This window comes from Camelina sativa, chromosome 9 (assembly GCF_030686135.1).
Source record: "Camelina sativa cultivar CO46 ecotype springtype chromosome 9, ASM3068613v1".
NCBI classification, from domain to species: Eukaryota; Viridiplantae; Streptophyta; class Magnoliopsida; order Brassicales; family Brassicaceae; genus Camelina; species Camelina sativa.
The window spans coordinates 29,952,042-29,970,757 of NC_141888.1; the positions used below are offsets into that span (position 1 = coordinate 29,952,042).

Sequence of the window (18,716 nt, forward strand, 5' to 3'; positions counted from 1 at the left end):
ATAGAATTTTTTTGTATCTAAGAAGTTTTCTAAAAAAAAACTTCTATTAACAATTATTTAAGAAATTAAGAAATATGGAGAAAAGAGAAGTTACAATGGCAGAAATTGTAATTAAAGAGACTATTGAATGGCAAAAAAGAGAAGGAAAATAGACCAACAGTGAAAATTGTGGGTTTATCTAATTGTAAATTGTGACTGTATCAATATGATAATTATGTTTCAAAAATGTATGTTTTTGCCAAATAACCCTATAATTAATATTTTCTTTGACTAAAAAAATTATAATAATATTTTCTATTGTATTTTTCATCAATTTATTTATTTTATTCTAAATAAGATGATATAACACAAAACTATTTCTAAAATAATAAATATTTGTTATCTAAAATATGTTTCTAAATTAGGTTATGGTCTTAATGATGTGGACAATGTGAGAAACTCAAGACGGGATTCATAGATTCAGTCTGCTAGCTACTTTTGACCATTAAGAAGCGGACCAGCTAAAGCGGTTGAATAGAAGGTTAGAAAAAAAGGTGGATTGTAGCGAAGAGGGACTCTCCGTTGAAAGACAAAAAAGCTATTCATTAGTTTGTTGATTCTTTTATGCAAATGAACCGTTTCTTTCATATAGAAAAAAATATCATCTATGAATTATTATTTTCTATCGTTATTCTCAGTAATTTATTTATTTTATTCAAAATAGGATGATATATATTAAGAACTATTTTAAAAATAATAAATATCTGCTATCGTAAATATGTTTCTAATTAGGTTTAAAAGAAGCTATTCATTAGAGGTCAAAAAAAAAACACATGCATCAAGATAAATTTAGGCTCTTTGATTTTTTTTAACTCCTAAATTCGAGTTTCATTATGGCATCTATAATTGATAAAAAAAGATTAATATTATTTAACTTGCGTATTGAATCGTTAGGGGCGTGGTGAAATTCACTATAATTATAGAATTCAAAAGTTAAAAAGAAATATATAGTACGCCAAATACTCCGTACGATAAACACGTACGGAATTATATAATTTACTGAGGCATCCTTAATTGACTAACTAGTCTTTTCGTTACTGCTTAGAATCTAACACATGTACGACAATGTAATTATATGGAACATGTTCACGTTTATGACTTTAGGGGCATATATTCACATAATCAAACTAAATAGAAACGTCAAAATATTAAGAAAAATATATGAAAATAATTAAACGAAACAATGTATTTCAACCATTAAACGACTAACAAAAAGAAAAAAAAGAAAAAAAAAATCTTAAATAACACCAACAAAAACCCTATAAACTAATTTGAATGCTTAGTGATGAGGTCTGAAAATGCATAACCAGGGCCGCCACCTGCTGCAGCGGTTAATACGTGAGAGCCTCTTGGGAACATAAGGCAAAATAACGTCTTCGGTTGATGGTTGCACGGTGACTCGAAGCTTAATTCCAGCCTGACAAAGACCGGTCTTTAAGCTTACAAAATAATGCACTCCTGGTTTGGTGAGCTAATGAGATCGTGTCCCGTCTTGTACACAGCTACGGTAGAATTTGGTTCACATGATTTGAAGTCAAGATCATCGCTGAGTTCTCTAACGTCGTTAAGTTTGTTGTTGTATTGGAAAAAGAGAGTATCTCCAACACGAAATTGTCTATCTTTACTCCACCTGTAATAGTAGTAACTGTTGTACACGTTCCATCCTTTAGAATCACCTACCTTGTAGACCTTTCCTCTCTTGCTCGGGGGTGGTGGTGGCGGAGAAGTCGGACGTGGCGGTTCATGGTTCATGCTCGGTGATGGAGGAGGAATCTGACGCGAAGGGGCATGGTTCTTGCTTGGTGATGGTGGAGGAGCCGGACGTGACGGTTCATGGACCTTGCTCGGGGGTGGTGGTGAAGGAATCGGAGGTGACATGTCATTGACGACAAAAACGTCATATTTAAGTCCCGAGACGCGGCATTGAAATTCATTTGAGGTGATGAAGTAGTGATGTCCTGGTTCCTTGAAGGTTACAACATCATATCCGGTGTTGTAAACAACTTTAGGAGAAGAAGAATTGCATGAATCATACTCTAAGGCGCTGGAAACTTGAGCGACGTCGTTGATGTCTTGATCGTACTCAAAGACGAGGGAATCTCCGACGTGGAATTTCTTATGTTCAGCCCACGAGTCGTCCTTGATAGTCCATCCATAGTCACCACCGACTGTGTATAGTTTAGCCGAGGTGCAACTCAAGAGAAACATGATCACGAGCATGAAGCCAAAGATCTTCTTGGTCACCATGATTCCGATCGTATGAATAGGAAGAAGAAGAAAAAAGATCTCTAAACTCAGCTCGCTGAATGAGAAAGAGAAGTATGGATGAATGAGTTTGGTGAAAAAAGAAGTCACGTATGAGCTCTATTTATAGAGTTTCACGATCCCTAATCATAATCCTTGTCTTATTTGGATTTAGTTTAGTTTATTTTCTTATTCCAATCCTTTTCTGCTAAGGCTTTAGTTTTGTTTTTTTTAGTGTAATGTTAAGGAATATCTTATCTTATTTTATACAATTACAAATTTATATATAATAATCTTATAATTATCTTAATTAAGTTTATTTTATTTCTTTTTCTGTAGATTATTCGAAGTTCTAATTTATTTGTTTATGTGTATACACATCATACTACGTAAGTTGTTTCTTTCTAGAATTATTTTAACTTTTTTGCAATCTTCTACTGATTAGGTTTTATTTCTCTTATTTAATGAAAAAACTTATCTTATTTTATACAACTACCTAAGGGCTTATCTTGTGCTTAAATTAAATACTTTTAAGTAAATTTTTTCTTTTTCTTTTTTGATAATTGGATTTATATATTTAATGGATAATAGGACTTATAAATTAATGTTGTATTTTATATTTTTACTAGTATTATGATCCGTGCACGGTAATATATATTGTAATTATATTATAAAATATGAAAAATAAGATATTATTGAAGCTTCATAAAGATTACATATATTAATCAATGCTAGTTTAGATGTATCGAAGTTATATATAAACAGAAAACAAATCAAATGTATATATATATATATATAGATCAAATAAATAAAAATATTTTGTTTTGAAAACTCATTAATTCATTTTCTAAATATAACATCTGGTTTTCAGAAACAAACAAAATTAAGAAAATTATTGAAAAATCACAAATAATAACAGAATATACTAACTGGATTTTCTCTTTAATTTTAAAAAAGTAATGTAAATTGAAAAAAAAATATTTGGTTGCCAAACTATAAAAGCTTAAAGAAGTTGTTGCTAACATTTTCTTCCACGATATGTGTCTCTATTCTTTTTTGTGTAGAAAGATTCTCGAGTACTTGTTGCTCCTTATTCTTTCCTAAATGAATTTAGGATTATATTTTTAAGTATTAAATTTAATAATAAAAAAGGTTTCATGGCATTTTTTACCTGTACACACCAAAGAAGAGACTGTTAGTCACGATTCACCAAAAATGTGAGATTTTATATAAAGATTGAGAAATGAGTTTGAAGATAAACATAATCTGTCAGTACTTTTCACCTTCATACTTGAAAGAAAGAAATTATGATAGGATGATCTTTTGACGGATAAGAAATTTGTTGAAAACTATAAACTGCATATATGATTTAAGAAAAGAAAAAAAAAAGTGAGAAAGAGCAAGAAATGAAGAGCAGACAGTTCATCGTCATTTATATTAATAGAGAGAGATATTAAACAGTTTCAAAAATATTGGAATCGTGATGAGAAAATTTTGGGATTTTTTAGCATTTTGTTTTTTTCACTATAAGGTAACTTTAAACCACTCACGTTTCATTTAAAAAAAATAACAAATAGAAAAAAAAAATATTTGCTTTTCTTTATTTCTTCCATTTAATTTTATTATTTTTAAATTATCATGTGTCAGATTTTTATTTGCCAAGTGACTTGTGCTTTATAAGATAAATATGTACGTTTTTATTACAACACAATTACACTTGGGATGGAATAAAAAAATATTTTTATTTGGACGTTTAATACCCAATGGTTTTGGATTGGAATAAAAATACACCAAATAATAAAAATGTGTCATTTAAAACCCAAAATAATAAGTGTTGTTATTTTCATACACTCGATTTTCCAATAAAATCAAAATTCCAATTTTACTCCGGTTATCTAATTAATTATTAATTTTTAATATAAAAAATTTCGGTTTTTGTTAACCATTTTATACCAAAAATTAACCCTGGTTATCTCTCTTCTTCTTCTTCTTTCAAATTGTCGTTGCCCAAAAACCAAGATTGATCGGCGATGGAAGCTTTCATCGAAACAAATCAGCACTCATTTTCAATCTCTTCCTCTGATCTTTCCGTGATTGTTAGAACGTCGTAGTGGAGACTCGTGGCTAATCGATCTAAAGCTTCGGTTCTCGAAATCTATAGGTTCCGGGTAGGGATTGAATCAGTGAGTACAAAAGGGTGATTGTTAGAGAGAACTTTCTTGAGGTTACGGATGAAATTGAGTAAATTGCATCGTGGGTATTCCCATATTTCGATGCATCTAGAGTTTGTGAATCATGAAGAACTGACGAATGGGTTGTTGGTGCGAATTGGAATCAAAATAGGGTTTATAAACACTAGAGGAGGCGTTATTCGGTAGTTTTCGTGAATCCAAATGGTTAATTGCACGGTTGGGAGTTGTGTAGTGGAGTTTCAAATACGTAGAGATACTTCAAAGGAAAAGAGTTTTGAGTTCTTCAGTTTTATTGTTATATATTATGAAATGACTTGAAATGTTTTGGGTCAAGCTTAGAGAACAAGGGATAGTGACTGTATTATTGTTTCGTGGTTTTTGGGTATTATCGAGCAACGACAATTAGAGAGAGGAGCAGACAATTTAGAGAGAGGAGCAACGACAATTAGAGAGGAAGAGGAAGAAGAAGAAGAGAGATGACCAGGGTTAATTTTTGGTATAAAATGGTTAACAGAAAACCGAAATTTTTTATATTAAAAATTAATAATTAATTAGATAACCGGGATAAAATTGGAATTTTGATTTTGTTGAAAAATCGAGTGTATGAAAATAACAACACTTATTATTTTGGGTTTTAAATGACATGTTTTTATTATTTGGTGTATTTTTATTCCAATCCAAAACCATTGAGTATTAAACGTCCAAATAAAAATAACTTCGGGTTTTTTTTGACATTTTTCCCATTTTAGTTTTCTTCTTCAAATTCTATCTCATGCTCATGTACGTTTAATTTACAATTACCATTGATTGCTCTTGTGTCTCGTATAAATATTGGACCAAATGGACCACAAAGAATGGATAACCAAAATGAAGAACAAAAGAGTTCTTCATTAATGGAATCAAATACACATCGAATATTAGTGTTTTCGATTAACAAAACAATAGGTAATGGTGAAACCAAGTCATTGTTCAAACCAAGCAACAAACATCCGCATAACTCTTTATTACGTTCTTGTCATCATACATTTATTGCGATATCACATTACTCTTGATGCTTTCACTGTTTTAACATATTCATGGAAATTCAAACGTCAAGTATTCTATATTCCTATAATATTATATATATATTCGTTCATAACATAGACTAAATTGCATTATTAGAACAAAAGCTAAAACCAGTCGATCCTCCCCATCACACTATCATAGAAACTAAGCAGCAAAAAATAAATAAATAAATCATATATAAAGGAAAAATTCATATATAATTAAGGATATCTTGGCGTTTTAGTACGTTTCTGAAACTTAATTAGAATTTTGATACAGGTACTATTTACAATGAATAAAATTGGGTGGTGTGAGATAGAGGAGAGTAGAGATAGAGAAATTAGTGGGACAGAGGCGATGGGGGGAATATAAGTTAAAGCTCTGGTCGGTTGGAAAAGAAAGAGGAAAGAGGAAAGGAGAGAGGGAAGAAAGAAAATGGATTGGACCCATGACTTTTTGGATGTCTTTTTTTTGTTCTATGTTCCTTTCTCTTTCTCTTTCTCTTTCTCTTTCTATTAATATTTTTTTTATTTCACTACAATCCCATTTTCTTAATTATTTAAATATTTATTAATATGCATTTTGTTTTAATGATTTTAAATATATTTTATTCAAAATATCTATATTTGTGTACCGTTTAAATCATTCAGCAGGTTTAAACTATCCAGCATGCCGTCCAGTAATATTTGTGTACGGTTTAAGCCATCCAGCATGACGTCTAGTAATATTTGTGTACGGTCCAAACCATCCAGCATGCCGTCCAGTAATATTTGTGTACGGTTTAAGCCATCCAGCATGACGTCTAGTAATATTTGTGTACGGTCCAAACCATCCAGCATGCCGTCCAGTAATATTTGTGTACGGTTTAAGCCATCCAGCATGCTGTCAAGTAATATTTGTGTACGGTTCAAGCCATCCAGCATATTTGATAGATTCAACTCATCCAGCATATTTTCACTATAAGGTAACTTTAAACCACCCACGTTTCATTTAAAAAAAATAACAAATAGAAAAAAATATATATAAAACGAAAAATATTTGCTTTTCTTGATTTCTTCCATTTAATTTTATTATTTTTAAATTGTCATGTGTCAGATTTTTATTTGCCAAGTGACTTGTGCTTTATAAGATAAATATGTACGTTTTTTTTACAACACAATTACACTTGGGGTTTTAGTTTTCTTCTTCAAATTCTATCTCATGCTCATGTACGTTTAATTTACAATTACCATTGATTGCTCTTGTGTCTCGTATAAATATTGGACCAAATGGACCACAAAGAATGGATAACCAAAATGAAGAACAAAAGAGTTCTTCATTAATGGAATCAAATACACATCGAATATTAGTGTTTTCGATTAACAAAACAATAGGTAATGGTGGAAAACCAAGTCATTGTTCAAACCAAGCAACAAACATCCACATAACTCTTTATTACGTTCTTGTCATCATACATTTATTGCGATATCACATTACTCTTGATGCTTTCACTGTTTTAACATATTCATGGAAATTCAAACATCAATTATTCTATATTTCTATAATATTATATATATTCATTCATAACATGGACTAAATTGCATTATCAAAACAAAAGCTAAAATCAGCCGTTCCTCCCCATCACACTATCATAGAAACTAAGCAGCAAAAAATAAATAAATAAATCATATATAAAGGAAAAATTCATATATAATTAAGGATATCTTGGCGTTTTAGTACGTTTCTGAAATTTAATTAGAAGTTTGATACATGTACTATTTACAATGGATAAAATTGGGTGGTGTGAGATAGAGGAGAGTAGAGATAGAGAAATTAGTGGGACAGAGGGGATGGGGGGAATATACGTTAAAACCCTGGTCGGTTGGGAAAGAAAGAGGAAAGAGGAAAGGAGAGAGGGAAGAAAGAAAATAGATGGAACCCATGACTTTTTGGATGTCTTTTTTTTGTTCTATGTTCTTTTCTCTTTCTCTTTCTCTTTCTATTAATATTTTTCTTTTTTTCGTTACAATCCCTTTTTCTTAATTATTTAAATATTTATTAATATATTTTTTGTTTTTAATTTTTTTCTACATACAAAAAAATTATGTATGTTTCTTTATAATTTGATATGCATTTTGTTTTAATGATTTTAAATATATTTTATTCAAAATATCTATATTTGTGTACGGTTTAAATCATTCAGCAGGTTTAAACCATCCAGCATGCCGTCCAGTAATATTTGTGTACGGTTTAAGCCATCCAGCATACCGTCCAGTAATATTTGTGTATGGTCCAAACCATCCAGCATGCCGTCCAGTAATATTTGTGTACGGTTTAAGCCATCCAGCATGCTGTCAAGTAATATTTGTGTACGGTTCAAGCCATCCAGCATATTTGATAGATTCAACTCGTCCAACAATATTTGTGTACGGTTCAAACCATCCAGCATGTTAGATAGATTCACACTATCCAACAATATTTGAATACGGTTTAACCCATCCAGCATGTTGGATAGATTTAAAATGTACAACAATATTTGTGTATAGTTCAAACCTTTCAACTTATTGGATAGATTCAAACTATCCAACAATATTTGTATCCGTACACCTTATTAAGTGTACAATGTACAGATGTCTGTACACTTTATAAAGTGTATAAATGTAATTTATTTAATTTATAGGATTTTAAAGAAAAAAATATAGAATCTTTTTGTATCTAAAAAGTTTCTAAAAAAAACTTCTATTAACAATTATTTAAGAAATTAAGAAATATGGAGAAAAGAGAAGTTACAATGGCAGAAATTGTAATTAAAGAGACTATTGAATGGCAAAAAAAGAGAAGGAAAATAGACCAACAGTGAAAATTGTGGGTTTATCTAATTGTAAATATGGACTGTATCAATCTGATAATTATGTTTCAAAAATGTATGTTTTTGCCAAATAACCCTATAATTAATATTTTCTTTGACTAAAAAAATTATAATAATATTTTCTATTGTATTTCTCATCAATTTATTTATTTTATTCTAAATAAGATGATATAACACAAAACTATCTCTAAAATAATAAATATTTGTTATCTAAAATATGTTTCTAAATTAGGTTATGGTCTTAATGATGTGGACAATGTGAGAAACTCAAGACGAGATTCATAGATTCAGTCTGCTAGCTACTTTTGACCATTAAGAAGCGCACTACAAGGAAACACGGATTTTACGACTACAATTGGCGACTAAATCAGTAGTCGTTAAATTAAGCGACTACGTACCCACTAATTAGCGACTGTTTTATGACTATTCTCACATAGTCACTTTTTAGTCGCTAATTTGCGACAATATATATTAATAGCTAAATTAGTCGCTAAAGGGCGACTAAAAAACGACCAATTTATAATAGTCGTTATTTTGGCGACTAATTTACGATAATTTCAGTGGGTCGCAAACGTTTGTCGCAAAATAGTCGCTAATTAGCGACTAATACGTAGTAGCTTGTGTAGTCGTAAAATTGGCGACTATTTTGCGATATATTCGGCGTGTCGCAAAATTTAGTCGCAAAATAGTAGCAAAATGTTGGTTCAAAATCATGTTTTTAACATTGCTGAGTAGGTGTACTGGTATTTGGTGACTACGTGATATAGTCACTTTTTAGTCGCTAAATATCTCTATATAAACTCAGCTCACCTATCGTTTTTTTCACCCAGAGAAACACAAAGCAACGCAAAAAAAAAAAAAAAAAAAAGATCTTAACACAAAACAACAAAAAAAAAGATCTTAACACAAAGCAACAAAAAAAAAAGATCTTATATATTTATAATAATGTCAGGAAGTTACAATTATAGTAATTTTCGAGAGTGGATGTACAAGAGGATCGATGAGGTGACGGGAAATTTTACAGAAGAGTTCAGAGTCGGGATGGAGCAGTTCATGCAATTTGCAAATAGCCAGCCTTTTGCACAAGAAAACGGGGGTAAGTTTTTTTGCCCTTGTAGTAGGTGCAAAAACGGGAAGCGTTTTCTAGGGACTAGAATTTGGAATCATCTTTTTAGTTATCGGTTTATGCCAGATTATTATGTTTGGTATAAGCATGGGAAAGAAATTAATATGGATATAGGAACGAGTACTGTTGATCCGACATTTATTAGTGGGAGTGAGGAAGTGGGTAATGTAGTAGAAGATAGATTTGTGGATATGGTGAATGATGCATTTCCTTCTAATGTGGGTTATGATGATAACTATCAATGGGATGGGGGTTATCAGAGTGTAGAAGAACCAGTACTTAACCATTCAAAAAAATTCTATGACTTGTTAGAAAGTGCAAAAAATCCAATATATGATGGTTGTCGTGAAGGTCAGTCACAATTATCTTTAGCTGCTAGAGTTATACAAAATAAGGCAGATTATAATATGAGTGAAAAGTTAGTGGATTCAGTATGTGAAATGTTGACTGATTATTTACCGGAGGGAAACCAGGCTACGGGTTCTCATTACGAGACAGAGAAATTAATGCGCAATTTAGGACTCCCATATCATACAATTGATGTTTGTATAAACAATTGTATGTTATTCTGGAAAGATGCCAAAAAGGAAGAAAAATGTTTGTTTTGTGATGCACCAAGATGGAAGCCTAAGAATGACCGACGCAGAACCAAAGTACCATATAGTCGTATGTGGTACTTACCTATTGGTGATAGACTGAAGAGAATGTATCAGAGTCACAAGACTGCAGCAGCAATGCGATGGCATGCCGAGCACCAAGCAAAGGTGGGAGAAATGAGTCATCCGTCTGATGCAGCAGAGTGGAAGTATTTTCAAGAACAAAATCCTCAATTTGCTGAAGAACCACATAACGTGTATTTGGGATTGTGTACTGATGGGTTCAATCCATTTGGGATGTCTCGTCACCATTCATTATGGCCAGTGATATTGACGCCATATAATCTACCCCCTGGTATGTGCATGGATGCTGAGTACTTGTTTCTTACAATTCTGAATTCTGGTCCAAACCATCCGCGAGCTAGTCTTGATGTCTTTCTCCAACCTCTTATTGATGAGCTAAAAGAGTTGTGGTCTACCGGAGTTGATGCATACGATGTGTCCTTGGGCCAAAATTTCAACCTAAAAGCAGTGCTGATGTGGACGATAAGCGACTTTCCTGCGTATGGCATGTTATCTGGATGGACAACACATGGTAAATTGTCTTGTCTAGTTTGCATGGACGATATAAAGTCTTTTTATCTACCGAATGGAAGGAAGACATGTTGGTTTGATTGTCATCGGAGATTTCTTCCTCCTGATCATCCTCTGAGGAGGAATAAAAAAGACTTCTTGAAGGGAAAAGACGCTACAAGAGAGTATCCACCAGAGTCCTTGACCGGTGAGCAAGTTTATTCTGAGCGGTTGAATTGTGTAAATCCTCCAAGAACCAAGGACGTTGGTGGAAATGGTCATGAAAGGAAGATGCATGGATATGGAAAGGACCATAACTGGCACAAGGAAAGCATTTTATGGTCGCTACCGTACTTGAAGGACCTTAATCTCCGACATAATATTGATGTGATGCATACAGAGAAGAATTTTTTGGACAACATCATGTACACTCTTATGCGTGTGAAAGGTAAATCAAAAGATTCGGTCATGTCAAGGTTAGATATAGCAAAGTTCTGTTCTCGGCCACACTTACATCTTGATAGTAGGGGTAAAGCACCTTTCCCGCCCTATACATTGACAGATGAAGCCAGAACAAGCTTATTAGAATGTGTGAAATACTCTGTGAAATTCCCAGATGGCTATTCAGCAGACTTAGCTAGTTGTGTTGATATGGAAAATGGAAAGTTTTCAGGCATGAAGAGCCATGACTGCCATGTTTTCATGGAGCGGTTACTTCCATTTATCTTTGCAGAACTCCTTGACCGGAATGTCCACCTTGCGTTATCAGGTATATTAATTAATTATTTAAAGTTCTATATATATATGAAGTGAGTAATTGTGATGAAGTTTGACTAAATATAATATTGTAGGGGTTGGAGCATTTTTCCGGGACTTATGCTCGAGAACTTTGCAAACAAGTCGACTTCAAATTCTAAAACAAAACATTGTTTTAATCCTCTGCAATTTGGAAAAGATATTTCCACCATCCTTTTTTGATGTGATGGAGCACCTGCCTATACATCTTCCCTACGAAGCTGAATTGGGAGGCCCTGTCCAATATAGGTGGATGTATCCTTTTGAAAGGTTTTTTAAAAAGTTGAAAGGAAAAGCAAAGAACAAAAGATATGCGGCTGGATCAATTGTTGAATCATATATCAATGACGAGATTGCTTATTTCTCTGAGCACTACTTTGCTGCGAATATACGAACAAAATCAAGGTAAGCAATTAAGAGTAAATATTTTTAATGTGATATTTAATTTAATAGTCATAATAATTATGTTTTAATTATTTGGTCAGATTAACAAGATTTGATGAAGGTGAAGCGTTTGAATATCATGTCCCTGGAGTACCTTCTATATTTACTCAAGTTGGCCGTCCAAGTGGAGAAATGAATGAAATATGGCTTTCACGTGATGACTATCGTTGCGCACACGCATATGTTTTACGGAATTGTGACTATTTTCAGCCAATTGAAAGGTATTTATATTTTCAGACTAGTTACATATTAAGATATCTAATTCTATTATATTTTCTCATATACATTGGTGATCTTATTTTTCTATATAGTATGTTTGAGGATTATATTTCGGCAAAATATCCAGGACTTACGGAGAAAGAACTCTCCGCGAAAAGAGCTGACGAATATCATTCTTGGGTCAAAGAATATGTATGTTAAACCATTTTTTGTGATATAGATATTGTACTTATTATTATTATTTAACATAACAAGACTTATATATATGCAGGTTAGTTATTGGAACGCCTCAAATCCATTTCCTACTTGGGTTCAAGAGATTGTGCATGGACCTTTGAACAAGGCTAAAACATGGCCAATGTATTTTACAAGAGGTTATTTGTTTCACACAGAGAACCACGGTGCTGGATGAAAGACATGTAATTATGGGGTCTCTGTTAAAGGTGAAAATTATGCGGATGCATCTGACGCTGCAGATTTCTACGGAACAATAACTGATATCATAGAACTTGAGTATGAGGGGATGCTTGGGTTGAAGATCACACTATTTAAATGCAAGTGGTATGACCCTGTAATTGGTAGAGGCACTCGGAGAAGTAATGGTGGTGTTGTAGACGTTCTTTCATCCAAAAAGTACAATAAGAACGAACCATTTATTCTAGGTATGTATATAAATGCCCCAATAATTATTTATTGTCATTATCACATTTAACTGTTTAGCTTTCATTCTTTCTTTACTGCTCTGTCAGAATACCAAATTTAGCAAATTAGTAATGTGTAACTTTTACACGTTGATTGCAAAACAGCATCTCAAGCCTCACAGGTTTGTTATATTCCGTACCCATACATAAAGAAACCGAAGTATTTATGGCTCATTGTTCTAAAAGTGAATCCGAGGGGAAACATTGATGGAGACCCGACTCTCTTGCAAACAGAAAATGATGATGCTGTATTGATGACCACAATTGAAGATGTCATAGTAGACAACTTGGAAATAGGAGATCCAATAAACATTGACTACGATGTTGCAGACGCGGAACCTGAAGATGAATTTATGTGTAATTTATCGTCTTCGGAAGATGATGAAGAAGACGACGAAGAACCCTGAAGATTATTGGTGCTTTAAGATATTTTTTTTTTTCTTTGTAATAAAAATTAAAAAAAACTTGTGTTTTCTAGTTATTTGAATTTATAAGCACCACATATTGAATCATAAGTTTTTTTGAGTGATAAAAAAAAAAAAATTCACAACTGGAGGTACTCGAACCCGGGTTGCTTAATGTTTAATAACCAAGCCATAACCATCTGATCCAACTTGTCTTTTGTGATTATAATAACAACGTTTTGTTAATAATGTGTAAATAATTTGTTTTATTTTGAACAAAAGAATTTGGGCCAAAAATCAACTCGGGCCCAAATAAAATTTGATCCACAAACCGATCCATCGCCTTTTCTTCTTCTCTTCGACAAACCCTAAATCATTTTCTTCTTCGATCAATCTGCAGCCATCGAATTTTTCTCTTCAACACAAACCCTAATTCGTTTTCTCTTCGATCTTCCTTTCTTCTCTTCGATCCTTCGATTCATCTTCCTTTCTTCTCTTCGATCCTTCTTTCCTCGATCCTTCTTTCCTTCTTTTATTCCTAAACAAAAGATCCATCTTCTTTCCTTCTTCTTTCATCGTCTTTGATCCATCTTCCTCGATCGTTGAATCCTCTCTCATGGCGTGGAATCCTGTAATTAAAACCAAAAGGAGAAAGGTTTAACCCAACCTTTCTCAGAGAGCCGGACCCTCTAACCCACCCCCACCCGCCGGACGAAGAAACAACCCTCTTCCACCTCAGTACACTTTCATGCCGACGGCTCGAATTCCTCCGCCGTTCACGCCACAAGAGATACAACGAGTCATCCCCCAGAGTTTCCGGAACTTTCCACCGCCACAGACGCTTTTCGAGGACACCGTCAATCGCCTTCCTGATCCGCCAATGTCGACAACGGAGGTTCAGAACAACGTTGTGAATGAACCGGAAGATCATCCGCTGTCTCCACTGCAGCAGTCCCATGGTCATTCTCGACAACCATCTTCTCAAGGTAACAATTACGATGCTGAGCCTCAACTCCAGGACGACACTTTGCAATCTCTTACTGCTCTGCTTAAGATGCCTGGCCGTGAGCAGTTTACGACTATTCTCTCTCCCATACTGTTGCCGAAGACAACTTGGTAATGTTTGTCTTTGGTACTTGTTTGTCTTTGGTTCGACAATATGCTACAAACTAACAATATGTTTACATGTGTGTGTGGAGGTTTGATCGGGACAAAAAAGGCCAACTTGTTAGGAAGATTACCAAGATTTTTACAAACAAATTCGATGGTCCATATTATACTTGGACTTGTGTGCCTCCGGATAGAAAAGAGAGATACTTCATCGAGTTTGCGGTAAGTTCTGTTCTCTGTAACCTGTTTTCTACTTTAGTTTGTTGCTTGTTTTCACTGACATAATTCTAACTCTCCTCTTTGTTATGTAGAAAACTCACACCTGGGATCCATTGATAACAGGTGCCGTTCAAGAACATTTCAACAGCATCTGTAACCGCCGGATGAAGGGCATGGTTAGCGATGCAAGGACGTCTGGAGTTAAACCTACATGGATAGAAGGTGAACTCTGGAAAGAAATGGTTGCTAATTGGGATACTGAAGAACAACAACAAATGAGTAGCACCTATTCCAAGTGTCGTATGTCTGACCGTAATGGTCTCGGTCCTCACATCCACTTATCAGGCCCTAAGTCATATAGGGAAATCCAAGATGATCTGGTAATAATTCATTTCTACTTTGTTAGTTAAATTTATCAACATTTCTCCTTCATCCTAGTTTGTTTGTTACTAACCATTCTTTAATTTCTAACATCGCAGGAAGAGGAGTTGGGAAGAGAGGTCAGTATGGGTGAAGTTTTTTACAAAACACATACAAAGCCGGATGGTTCTTATGTTGATGGCAAGGCAGAGAAAATACATCAAGCTTATCAGCAGAAGTTGCAAGAGAAGATGGCTGAGCTCGAGGCAGATTCAACTATTTCAGATGGTACTTCACACCGTCGGGAGCTCACCACCGATGAATGTACTGCCATCTTTCTTGAGGTAAAGTAGCATTTCTACTCGATCATTCATTTCTTTTGCTCTTTACATACAGTTTTTCTTTTTCTTAAAACAGTGCACTGAGAAGGATTCACGAGGAACACCTTATGGTGTTGGAAGCCTCAAAGATACTCTTGGCAAGGGAAAGGGCAATCAACCATCACAAACCGAAGCCTTTCTATCATTGCAAGAGCAACTGAAGGAAGCTCAACGTCAGATTGAAGTTCAGGCTGAAATTCAGGCAGCTCTCAGAGCTGAAGCTGCTGCTCGAGAAAAAGAGACTGCTCTCCTTGTGGCTGAGCAAAAGCAGGAGTTGACGATGATGGCCAAGTTTATGCGCCACACTAATCCAGCCTACCTGGAGTTTATAACCTCTCAAACAGCTGAGGAGGACAATCTTCCATCAACAACTCCATGATCTCTATTGTTTCTTAACTCATGAACTAAGTTCTCAGTTTGTATGTGTCATAAACTTTTTCTTTCATTGCTTATGGTTTGATTTCCATTTTGGACATGTGTATGAACTGCTTTCAGAATTATGGTTATGTTTATTTTTCATATGATTTTTCATTTAGTAAATCAGTATTAAAAACAGGATTACAAAACAATAAAAATGATTACAAAACAATAAAAGCCAGTTAATTTAATTATTTTGTAAATCAAAGTAGTCGCTACATAGTCGTTGTTGAGACACCATAGAGTCGTTAAATAGTCGTTAAATACAACGACTAATTTCAGACTAAAATATTGCAAGTTTTTAATTTAAGTAAAAAGTCGCAACTTTGTCGCAGATTAGTCGCTAAACTTAGCGACTAATCAACGACTAAGGTCCACAAAGTCGTTAAATTGTCGGGAAATTGTCACCAATTTCGGTGACGAAATTGCGACAATACAACGACGAATAAACGACAACAGTATATCGTCGGTAAATAGTCGCTAAATAACGACTTTAGGGGCATATATTCACATAATCAAACTAAATAGAAACGTCAAAATATTAAGAAAAATATATGAAAATAATTAAACGAAACAATGTATTTCAACCATTAAACGACTAACAAAAAGAAAAAAAAAGAAAAAAAAAATCTTAAATAACACCAACAAAAACCCTATAAACTAATTTGAATGCTTAGTGATGAGGTCTGAAAATGCATAACCAGGGCCGCCACCTGCTGCAGCGGTTAATACGTGAGAGCCTCTTGGGAACATCAGGCAAAATAACGTCTTCGGTTGATGGTTGCACGGTGACTCGAAGCTTAATGCCAGCCTGACAAAGACCGGTCTTTAAGCTTACAAAATAATGCACTCCTGGTTTGGTGAGCTTAATGAGATCGTGTCCCGTCTTGTACACAGCTACGGTAGAATTTGGTTCACATGATTTGAAGTCAAGATCATCGCTGAGTTCTCTAACGTCGTTGAGTTTGTTGTTGTATTGGAAAAAGAGAGTATCTCCAACACGAAATTGTCTATCTTTACTCCACCTGTAATAGTAGTAACTGTTGTACACGCTCCATCCTTTAGAATCACCTACCTTGTAGATCTTTCCTCTCTTGCTCGGGGGTGGTGGCGGAGAAGTCGGACGTGGCGGTTCATGGTTCATGCTCGGTGGTGGAGGAGGAATCTGACGTGAAGGGGCATGGTTCTTGCTTGGTGATGGTGGAGGAGCCGGACGTGACGGTTCATGGACCTTGCTCGGTGGTGGTGGTGAAGGAATCGGAGGTGACATGTCATTGACGACAAAAACGTCATATTTAAGTCCCGAGACGCGGCATTGAAATTCATTTGAGGTGATGAAGTAGTGATGTCCTGGTTCCTTGAAGGTTACAACATCGTATCCGGTGTTGTAAACAACTTTAGGAGAAGAAGAATTGCATGAATCATACTCTAAGGCGCTGGAAACTTGAGCGACGTCGTTGATGTCTTGATCGTACTCAAAGACGAGGGAATCTCCGACGTGGAATTTCTTATGTTCAGCCCAAGAGTCGTCCTTGATAGTCCATCCATAGTCACCACCGACTGTGTATAGTTTAGCCGAGGTGCAACTCAAGAGAAACATGATCACGACCATGAAGCCAAAGATCTTCTTGGTCACCATGATTCCGATCGTATGAATAGGAAGAAGAAGAAAAAAAGATCTCTAAACTCAGCTCGCTGAATGAGAAAAAGAAGTATGGATGAATGTGTTTGTTGAAAAAAGAAGTCACGTATGAGCTCTATTTATAGAGTTTCACGATCCCTAATCATAATCCTTGTCTTATTTGGATTTAGTTTAGAGGGATCATAATTTATTTTTTAATAAATATAATTGGTTTTTAATAAAATTTTCAAAATTTTAAAGAGTCAAAGAGTAATTTTTACTAACTATTTCACTAAAAATCTAATAATAATACACTAACAATCTATGTTACAGGGAAACGGAAACGGATACGCGGAAACGAAACGTTTCGGAAACGGGAAACGGGTTTTTTCAAAAATTAAGTAATGGAAACGTGTAGGAAACGTATATACATATATATATATATATATAGATATATAGATATAATAAATTCCCAAACATAAAAACCATATTTAAAAAATCTGAAACAACACAAATTCAAAACATAAATATTAAATAGTTTAATTAAAAGTAAAACTGTAAAAAACGTTCAAAATCAAATTTTTTGACCAACATCGCTATATATTTAGGGATTTTAACTTTTAAACTACTAATTATATTATATATTTTTATCATTATCCGTATCATGAATTCTTATAATTTTAATTTGTTTATTTATTAAATTTTGAAATTATAAAAAAGAGTTTCCGTCGTGTTTCCAAAACGGAAATGGAGTTTCCATCGTGTTTCCAAACAGAGATTTTTAGGAATCGTGTTTCTGTGACTTGTTTCCGAGTTTCTACGAGTTTCTGTTTCCGAAACGTTTTGGAAACGGGAAACACACCTCAAAAAGAGTTTCCATGCAACATAGCTAACAATAGTTAATATATAGTTTTATGGAGGATATACGGTTTCAATTGACACCCTTAATCTCATGTAGGTCCGTCATTGCCTATATTTCAAAATCTTGTATATATAGACTAAAATAATCATACATAGTTTTTCTTTTTAAAATCTTATCTCATGTATGTTTAATGTATAATTATTTTTGATTACCCGTTTAAATATCCATGAACCATAAAAAAAATTGATTAACTATGTAAGTTTTCGGATTTTTTGTGCATTTTCTAATGTTTGTAAATACTTTTCCAATCAATCGCCGGTGGTGAATAGTTTAATAATGAAATTTGGTTATTTACGAAAAAAAAAAAAAAAGAACAAAACCATGACGAGTTCTTATCAATGGAATCAAATACACATTGAATATTAGTGTTTTCGATTATCAAAACAACATATAATAGTAAAACTGAGTCATTGTTCAAACTAAACAATAAACATCCACGTAACTCTATATTACGTTCTTCTC

At 33.9% G+C, this 18,716-nt stretch overlaps 3 protein-coding genes and 1 pseudogene across 3 annotated transcripts; 2 read left to right on the plus strand and 2 right to left on the minus strand.

Annotated features, from left to right (window-relative positions):
- Positions 1-1,195: 1,195 nt before the first annotated feature.
- Positions 1,196-2,336, minus strand: LOC104711904 (blue copper protein-like; annotated as a pseudogene).
- A 6,976-nt stretch (positions 2,337-9,312) lies between these two features.
- LOC147938980 (uncharacterized) lies at positions 9,313-11,866 on the plus strand. Its single transcript, XM_087466560.1, has 2 exons — positions 9,313-11,431; positions 11,514-11,866. Exons 1-2 carry the CDS (start codon positions 9,313-9,315, stop codon positions 11,864-11,866), a joined length of 2,472 nt encoding a protein of 823 aa, XP_087322686.1.
- Positions 11,867-13,604: 1,738 nt separating this feature from the next.
- On the plus strand, positions 13,605-15,815 carry LOC104715631 (uncharacterized). Its single transcript, XM_010433023.2, has 5 exons — positions 13,605-14,341; positions 14,425-14,557; positions 14,647-14,934; positions 15,034-15,258; positions 15,332-15,815. The coding sequence occupies exons 1-5, from the start codon at positions 13,974-13,976 to the stop codon at positions 15,671-15,673; spliced, it is 1,356 nt and encodes a 451-aa protein (XP_010431325.2). The 5' UTR covers positions 13,605-13,973; the 3' UTR covers positions 15,674-15,815.
- Positions 15,816-16,357: 542 nt separating this feature from the next.
- On the minus strand, positions 16,358-17,350 carry LOC104711906 (blue copper protein-like). Its single transcript, XM_010428685.3, has one exon. It carries the CDS (start codon positions 17,348-17,350, stop codon positions 16,385-16,387), a length of 966 nt encoding a protein of 321 aa, XP_010426987.2. The 3' UTR covers positions 16,358-16,384.
- Positions 17,351-18,716: the final 1,366 nt, after the last annotated feature.